Genomic DNA, 9,928 nt, shown 5'->3' on the forward strand with positions numbered 1-9,928 from the left:
AAAATATTTACTTTTTATTTTGCATGTAATATATTATTGAAGTATTCAAAATTTAGATAGTTAAAATCTTAAATTCAATGTATGTGGGTGATTTGCTATAGTTTTATTAATTTTGTTTTTTAATGTTTTCTTGATTTATTAAATATTTTGTTATATTATAATTTGGATTAATAAAATTAATTTTGGAAGTGTGTGGTTCACTATTAACAAAGAAGTTGAGTGCGATAGAAATTAAGTTGGATAATAATTTATAGAGTTTATAGCTATATTAAATACATGATTTAATTTTTTCGATTAAATAATATTTATTTAAAATTTTTTTTGAAAGGTATTAACATATTTTTTAGGAAAGTGTTGACCTTCCAAACGAAATCATGTTCAATTCTAATTATGATAATATAATACAGATGATTCGACAATTTTGACAATTATTTTGACAAACTCACTTAAATTGGCAACCAAGATTATTATCTCACTCAAGATTTGACAATCCTTGAGCAAGGAGATGTGCACATCAACATTAGTATGTTGACGTCTTAAATTGAATTGAGACTGGTTTGTAATTATTCTATATCAATTTTTTTTATTTACAAAATTGCAATTTAGATGAAAGATATTAAATTTTAACTCCATGTATAAGAGCTTTAAATTGATGGATCTCATCTATATATAACAACATTCTTTGTTGATCGTTAGAAGAGGAAGAAATTAACTAAACGATGAAAGTGATGCAGAGCTGGGCCATATACAATAAAATGAAAATATTTGGGATAAGATACTGGCGGGGCAGTTGAATATTAAATGAACATAAACACAACATTATTAGCATTTTGGGTAGGGTCACATGACACACATTTTTGTAAGTATTTTATAAATATCTTTACTTATATATGAAATTGCATTTCTGTCAAAATATTTAAAATTTAACTCCATTAATCAGAGATTTAAATTCATGGATTGCATCTAAATAACAACATTATTTATTGATAGTTGATGAGATTTAAACTCAACGTTGAAAGTGATACATAGCCCAAAAATAACAAGGTACACTATTGTTATTGGGCTCACCAAAACAAAAACAAATGAAAATGCTTGGGATAAAATACTGGCTGGCCAGAAGATTTTAAAATGAACACAAAGCAACTCCATCATCACCAACTGATACTTATTAACTGGAAACAGATGAGCCCCAGCAACACCAACAACAAATAAATTGATAGATGATCAATTATCAGACAATGCGCCTGCACAAAGTGACTCCATCACCAATAGAAATTTGGGAAACTTCGATTCTCGGATCCGAAGCTAAGCTGCTGTTGAGGTCCATGATAGCATGCTTGCTCTCAGTGAATCCTTTCCAGTAGGTAGTTTCAACTAGATCATCTTCCTCCTTATCTGCTACTGTACCAAACCATAATGTGTTATCGTACGCGATAGCACCTCCAAGTTTCACCAGTTTAAGCAATTTTTCATGGTACTTTTTGTAGTTTGGCTTGTCAGCATCCACAAACACGAAATCAAATTGCTCCCCCTGCGTGCGTATTTACATTATTAATGAAAGGCACAATGTTCTATGAAATTTTGTATAATAACAAGGATCAGTTACATTTTTTAGCAGCTCATCTAAAACAGGGAAGGCTTCTGATTCAATGTAGTTAATTTTATGGGCTACGCCAGCCTCGCGAATGAATGGCAGGCCAATTTCGTATGCCTCCCGTTTTGGATCTACCGCTATGATCTGCCAAAATCATCCATATCAACAAACATCATAATAACATGTTAGAATAATATAAGATCCTGAAAATGGTCTTTCTCTAACACATTGAGATTTTAGAGTAACTGATTCCTTAACATAATATCAGAGCTCAGACAGGTTCGATCCCTGCCTCCCCCAATATTTCTCACAATTTATAATGGCATAAAAGACAAATTAATATTATTTCTCACTATTTATAATGACACGAAAGGAAAATTAATATCCCAAAGATGGACGTCCAGATAAATGGCTCTCGAGTGAGGAGGAGTGCAGTGTTAGAATAATATAAGATCAGGGTCTTCCTCTAACACGTTCGTACCTTGCCATCATCAGGCAATGCAAGGGCAGTAGTTAGGAGAGAATAACCGGTGAACACTCCGATTTCCAATGTCTTCTTCGCATTCATTAGTTTCAACAGAATGGACAGAAACAATCCTTGATCAGGAGACACTGCCATTATCGCCCTGTATATAAATAAGTATGTTTTAATATCATCATATTTAGAAGATAATATCATCATATTTAGAAGATGGCAGCATGCTCAAAATGTATAAAATACAATGTAGGATAATTACTGCCAGCGGTATCTTTTGAAGGTGGCTTCTCGTATTTCCTTAAGCAGCTTATGCTCCCTTCCTTTTGCACTCACATCATAGATGTACTGCAAATTCCACAATTGACTTGTAACTAGTTTATTTTCATTTAGCAATGATAATAATTACTATGACAATACTTAACAAAAATAAATATTAATTAATTTCTAACTAGTGAATGCATTTCTGTGTATATTAAGATGTATATCACCTGTTGAAGAGCTTCACTCTTGAGAATTGTCTTGCATACTAGTGCATCTGCCATACTTGCTCACTGCTTGAACTACTAAAGTTTTGGTCATATATATAGCCAGTTACATGAAATTTTAACAATTGTAAACATTAATGTACTCTCTCTCTTCAATAAACCATACTTTTTGGATAAACAATTTTTATCAATTTTATATTTTAACTAATTATCTCTCTTTTGGAAATTAAAAAGTTGAAAACCATAATTACTAAATTATCAATTTGATATTTTATAACTTTCTTATTTCATATTTACAAAATAATATATGAACTTTTTAGTATCAAAAGGAAATTTAAAAAGAAAATCTGAGCAAAAATTTTATGTCATAGTATGCAAATAATATTAAAGTTATCTAGTTAATTGATTATCTTTAATTTTTCTAACACATTTTATATTGTGTACATATGACTAGTGTTGAATCACAAAGATTAGGAAATGTTCCAATTCAATTTAAACTCGGACCAATCCGATTTGTTATATGTATCAAAATAATTTTCAAAACACACTTAACATGTTTTAACTGATGAAACAGAGTCCTTTATAAATTGAAAATCAACCAATTACGAATCAACACCTAATTTTTTGAGAAAGTTTTTAAAAAAATAAATTTGGGAACTCTAGAATTACTCTTCAATATATAATACAATTTATTTTATAATTTTTGTTGTTGAATTTTGCTCATTTCATGTTAGTAAGTTTGTTTGTTTTATTTTTTTGAAAATTATGTTAGTAAGTTTGCTGATTGTAGTGTAATATTTGATTTCATCAATTAAGTTGATGAAATTCTAGATAAGAATATATAATATACTTTACGGATAACATATGTTAACTATTAAATTTTAGCATATATAATTTTCAATCCAAGAATTGATTCCGATGCTCATTATTTTTTAAGCTCATTAGAGTTGAATTTAGTTTCGAGAACACTGATTACATCAAGAGAGCTCCACATTTTTTTAATGCATCAATCATTTCTCGACAGATTGTTTGATTGGTAGATTGGTAGGTTTAGTGAATGGCCACAATTTCTCCGCATTCAAGAATTAAAAAAAAAAAGGATAAGACCAGTATCAAACTAATGGACCAGTTGGGCCAATTACTTTTAATGATCATTGTTACAGAAATTGATTGATTTTTCAAAAATTGTCGATAAATTATTCAAAAAACGATCAAAAATATTTGTCCGATTTGACCAATTTCTGATAAATTGCTGATAAATCATTTAATTTTTTAAAAATCATCCGATAAATCGTAAATGGATACCTCAATCGAATAAGTCCGATCTTTGAAATCTGTAACATCGTTAATAACATATACTTAGTTAAATATCATATTGATAAAAAAATCGGAGAAAATAAAGTTCGTCCATTTACAACTTGTAAACTAATAAGCTTAATGCTTAATTTACTATGATTTTTCATCTTTTATTAATTTTAATTTTAAATATATATAATTTATATGTTAATGTAATTTAAAATTTATGAATTAAAATAATTATATTTAAAAATAATTTATTTAAATTAATTTAGGTAAAAAAATTCTAATTTAAAATTATCGAACCACTTATATAATTTATAAATATCCATCTAATTATTATATATAAGCCATTTATTCATTCATCCCGCAGATCGAATGTTTCGGCTATAGATTTAGGGCCCGTTTGAGTTTCTTAAAAAATCTAACTTAAAACTTAAAGTCGAAAAGTGTAATATAAATTATATGAACATTATAACTTATAAGTTATTTAGGCGTTTGGATATTTTTACGTATAAATTTGTGATGTGTTTGGTTAATAATAACTTATAAGTTGAGAAAATAAAATTTTAACAAATTAATTTAATATATAAATAAAATTTAAAAAGATGAAATTTAAATATAGCAATATAAACTATTATAAGTAAAACTGTAAAGGAAAAAGTTATAAAATATAAGCATATTTCTAAAATTTATTGATTTTACCCATTAATCACCCCATTAACCGTTATAAAGTGTTCTTTCATTTCAATTAATCACTTCATATATTTTTTAAATAAGATATTAAATTCCATAAATTGGAAACTATTGTAATTTTTAAATATATATTAGTATTCCGATTTATCACTAATTACCCGCTAATAAACGGCATAATTTTAAGCACTAGTGTGATTTTCGTAAACACTTTTGTGCTGTAAACAAAAAAATAAAAGAGAAACACAGGTAAATATAATGCTGCAGCTGATGAACAAAATAAGTGAACAAGAAAGTACCCCATGTACTTTCTGATTATCACCATTTTGGGGCCAAAACGATCATTCTACTTTTTTCCCCAAACACCAAGTACAGTTTGCTTGAATGGGATTTCACCTCATTTAAGTGGGCTCAACGGCGCTGCCAAACAGCCACTTAACGTCGTCTTCTTTATCTGATCCAGTACCAAATCATTATGTGTTGTCGCACGCGAGAGCATCTGTAGGTAATACTTTTTGACTTCTTTTTACGTTTTACTATGTTTAGTTAAAATTCGGTTAATTTGTTCATCAAAAATCAAAAGATGATAATTAAAATGGTACGGAGAAAATAATAAATTTCTACAAAACGTCGGTGTAATGTAATAATTGAGTTCGTGTCTTTTTTGTAAGAGGTGAAGAAATCAATCCACGTAAAGGGGATCATGAGTAATTAATTAGTAAAAAAATAGGAATAAAAAATTTATGCATGAAAGAAACTAAAAAATCTTGTTTGCAAATACTTTTTTCGTCAATCTTAATATGAAAATTGTAATGTAATCAAATAAAATGGAAGAGATAGTACTATATTAGATTCTGTTATGATTTTTCAATTAAAATGTGCTCCGGGTAGTTACGATTTAATAATACCAAATAATTGGGTAGTAAGTTAGCAACTGTACTAGGTAGATGGGTATATTATATATAACTAATTTTACGCGAAAATGGAAATTTGTGGCCATACATTAAACCTACCAAATGAGTAATGACAATCGTCAGTAGGAGAGTGATAATTCCTGATATAAAACATGAAACATCCACTTCAACCTTGAGTCTCTCTTGTTACAATTTATTATTACATTGATATATCAAAACCGAACACAAAATAAATAGTTTGTATAAATAGTTGGTGGGCTTTCATTATATATGGGCTTTTCTAGCACAGATTACATTGGTTTTACTGAAGTGCATGAAACTAAAAATACATAAAAATAGATCGGGCCTGGCTTTATAAGCTGGTCTGGACCGACTTTCGGGTTTTTTATATTATAAATAAATACTAGTTTTCCTTACAAAAATAAAAATAAAGAAAAAAATACTGGTTATATTTCGTGTGTCCACTAATGAGTAGTTTAGATAACAAAAAAAATATCTTGAATAGAGTAGTTTAGAAGGCCAAATAAATAATTTATTTTATATTACATTCAATAGTTTTTTTTATTTACTTAAATCCCTTTTTCTCTGTAGAAGTGTCTATAGTTTACCTGTAAAGCTTGATACTGGTCAGAACCACTAAAGTTTAAACTTTTTTTAACTATCTAACTAAATCTGGCAGTTGAGATTGTTGATGGGGTTAGTTTGCTTGCCCCAAATCCCCCATTTAGCGCAGTTTGGTAATTTTAAAATAAATATCTTATTCCTTAAATGAATAAGTATCAAATAAGTGATAAATTATGTGATATAAGTGTTTCAATAAATATAGGTATAAGTCGGAATTTTTTTATACTTAAATAAATTAACATTAAATATAATTATCTTTATTTATAAATTTTTTAATTATAAATTATTAAATATTTATATTTTAAAATAAAAATTAATAAAAAAAATAATCAAAATAAATTTAAAAAAAATTACATCATTTCTAACTTTCAATTTATCAGCTTATAAATTATAAATTCAACTTAAAAATTAAGTCGACAAATACTCGTCCAATAAGTTGCGACACACTTATAAGTCATTAACGACTTATATGTGTTACACAAACAGGCCGGGTAATCTAATCAATATACTTGTTTATCTAATTATCATTTAATAACAACAAACTTAAAGCTCTGACAAATTTTATGCATCAACCAACTAAATATATCTTAATAAGTTCTAATAATATATATTTTTTTAATTTTTTTTAATAATTTTGAATATTTTTAAATTTTTATAAAAATTGAATTTTCTTCGAGTTTTTTAAAAAGCTCGAAATTTTATACGGGTCGAATTGGACTTTTATCAAGAATTTTTTAAATTCAATATTTTTGGGATTTGGACAAGACATAATTTCCAAGGAAAAAGGATTATGCTTTTTAGGGTTTTTTCCAAATCAGATTGAATTTAGGATGATATAACAAAAAAAAGGTCGACATTCAAAATCAGAAAGAAGCAATTTATAATCCTGATAATCGCGCCAGAAGGTGAGACGCCAAAGTTTTAAAATTAGAAACAATAATCATTTAATATGCATAATTTTATAAAAATCGTGGAGAACTATTATTTAAAAAATATATAATTTATTTTATTTTTCATCATATATAGGTATAAATTTTAATTATCAAGTTAAAAATCGAAGTTACACAATTTTTTATTTAAAAAATCATTGAAATTATTAAAAAAGTTTAAATTGGTTTTATAACAGAATCACAATAGTAACACACTTATTAAAAATTATTGCACTGTAGAATCAAATTTCAAATCAAGTAATTTTATCAATTTTTAATTTTTAATTTTTTTATTATATTTATTATTCTAGATTAGCATCGAATTTTATATTTTTTAAAATAAAATTTTACAATTTGTGATGAGATTCTATAATAAAAACAATGGTTCTCCACGGTTCTCCATACAAGATGGTTCTCGACGGAGTAAAGGCCATCATAACAAATATATTCTCATAATCGAATATTTTAGTTAGGTAATACGTTTTAGTTGAAAAATAATTGATAATTACTAGTAAGTATAATATTAATATTTTATTTTATTTAATTAAATAGAAAACTGTGGTTGCTGTTTGTTGTGTTTAAGCGAGGGACATGTGAGACGTATAATGGACGTCGGCTCAAGATAAGATACAAATCACTAGAATGAAGAAAATATATAAATAGTTTATTTCAGAGTTTATGTATGTTTAATATGTACAATACATATTATGTTCACTAATTTAAATAATATAATCAAAATTTGTTAATTAAATTTTTTTTCTAAATTTAATTTTAAAATTTTATAAAATATATGATAAGACCGCTGCGAAACGCGGCTTAGTCGACTACATATAAAGGAGAAGACGTGGGGTGTTGAAATGACGTCCCTGTTAGCTATCGAGTACAACATAGAAGGAAGTGAATGTGTTTTCTGGATTTTTAGCCTTTTTAAACAGTTTGGATATTAAGTGAACAAAGTAGTTTTTAAATTGCAGAGATATATATTTTTTTTTATCGTAGGTAACCCGCAGCCGCTACCCTTCGGGTGCGCATTGGGTAAACCCTACGGGCTCACGCAATAGCCTGCAAACCACGCGAACCAAGGTAAACCGCATTTAAGCGACAGGCTCTGACTCAGGAGGCATAATCATAAATTCTCCTCCCGTGGGATTCGAACCTGTGACCAAGAGGACAATTTTCCTCTCTTTAACCAACTGAGTCAACCCTTGCGGGCAAATTGCAGAGATATTGTGTTAAACAGAAACAAAACAACATGCACAATATTACAAAACTCACTTAATTTATATTAATTAAGTTTGTCTTACTACAAATTATGTGTTCTTAAAAATATATGAACTCGGCTTCTTCCTTGAGAGAATACAAGAAAATGTGAATATGTTTTTTACTTCTAAACTAAAGACCAGTGCATGTTTTATACACTAGAAGCACGTGTTTACAAGACTTGCAATAAAATGTACCAAACTCTTTTCTAAAACAACCTTTTTCTATTTCCATTTCTAGCTAAGCAAATATGTGCAGAATTTTGCAGGTATGTGACCATCCTTTGTCTAGTTAATCTTGGCCTTTTATCTTGTATTCTCTCAGCTACTTTGTAGACTTTTCAATCTAGTTGATAGATCGTTTGTTGACTAATAATCTTGAATATTTAACTTGTCTGTATTCTGTACTTGAGAGACATATCGAGATCTCCCGTTTGTTCTATAAAGAAGTGACATCTCGATAAGTATAATGACTTATCGAGATCTCTGAGTTCTCTATAGGTAAAATTGACTTGTCGGGGTCTCTTGATCTTTATACGTTAAATGACTTTTCGATATGTCTGAGATCTCTACATGTAGAATTGACTTGTCAATATCTCTGAGATCTTTATATACATTTTGACTTGTCGATATCTCTGAGATCTCTAATGAGAAATTGACTTGTCGATATCTCCAATGCTTCACATCTTCATTTTGACTTGTCGATATCTCTGATTTCTCTACATACAGAAATGACTTGTCGATATCTCCAATCTTCGCATCTTCATTTGACTTGTCGATATCTCTGAGACTTCTCTATAAGCCATTTTGGACTTCTCAATAAGTCATTCTGGACTTCTCGAATGACTTCTCGATATTGCTTGATCCGTGACTTTTTGATATCTTGACTTAGAACATTTTTCATAAAACAGTTTTATTCAACTCCAAGTTTCTTCACTTTTTTCTGAGGCATGATCACGACTTGATCTTCTTCCAGAGTTTTATTCCTTAGCTTGAATCTGTTTACAGAAAAATACTCCAGTCTAATCTTCTAACCTTTTTACAGACTCGAGTAATACAATACAAAATACATAATTGATTATCAAACAACTAAATCTCAGGGTTGTCAATGTGACTTACTCTTGTTATTGTATAGGCATGTCTTGCACAACAATCTCCCCCAATTTCTGAGAAGATTGTTTATCACAAATTCATGCATGATAACAAGACTAACCCTAAACTACAAATAATTACATAAAAACTGACAGATTTACAAATACAACTTTTATACATTTGATGATAACATAAATTCAATAGTTACAGTCATCAAATGAATTTCTCATAGTCTGGTTGTTTTCTAATATTTTAGATTTACTAGCACTTGAAGTTCTTCTATTATTTCAGTCCCTCTTAGAGCTTCTACAAGCTTGAGCCAATCATCCAATGAGTAACCATTTAGGTAACCAACTCTGAATCTTGAGAATCTGCCAACTTGTATGTTCAGAAAATGTCCATCCTTTGATATTCTACTCAACCCCCTTGCCTTGAGCTCATTTGACCTATGCTCAAACATCTCTATCTCCTTGGCATATTTTCTATCCCTTTCCTCCTTTTCAACCTTCAATCTTGCATGCCTTTCATTCATTTCCCTCAACCTTTCAGACATCACAGCCTTCC

At 28.7% G+C, this 9,928-nt stretch overlaps 1 protein-coding gene across 1 annotated transcript; it reads right to left on the bottom strand.

Moving 5' to 3' along the window:
* Window positions 1-964: 964 nt before the first annotated feature.
* Window positions 965-2,703, bottom strand: LOC141674759 (caffeoyl-CoA O-methyltransferase-like). The gene is made up of 5 exons (XM_074481459.1): window positions 2,561-2,703; window positions 2,332-2,417; window positions 2,076-2,220; window positions 1,607-1,738; window positions 965-1,531 (listed from the first exon to the last, which is right to left on the bottom strand). Exons 1-5 carry the CDS (start codon window positions 2,612-2,614, stop codon window positions 1,232-1,234), a joined length of 717 nt encoding a protein of 238 aa, XP_074337560.1. The 5' UTR covers window positions 2,615-2,703; the 3' UTR covers window positions 965-1,231.
* Between the last annotated feature and the right edge of the window lie 7,225 nt (window positions 2,704-9,928).

Source organism: Apium graveolens, chromosome 1 (genome assembly GCF_009905375.1).
Source record: "Apium graveolens cultivar Ventura chromosome 1, ASM990537v1, whole genome shotgun sequence".
Classification (NCBI taxonomy): domain Eukaryota; kingdom Viridiplantae; phylum Streptophyta; class Magnoliopsida; order Apiales; family Apiaceae; genus Apium; species Apium graveolens.

Bases quoted from the DNA above. Each gene is read 5' to 3' on its own strand.
- LOC141674759 (XM_074481459.1), bottom strand. From the start codon at position 2,614: ATGGCAGATGCACTAGTATGCAAGACAATTCTCAAGAGTGAAGCTCTT. The intron at 2,418-2,560 runs GTGATATACATC...TGGAATTTGCAG, and splicing joins AGAGTGAAGCTCTTCAACAG to TACATCTATGATGTGAGTGC. The intron at 1,739-2,075 runs GTACGAACGTGT...TGATTTTGGCAG, and splicing joins CATTGCCTGATGATGGCAAG to ATCATAGCGGTAGATCCAAA.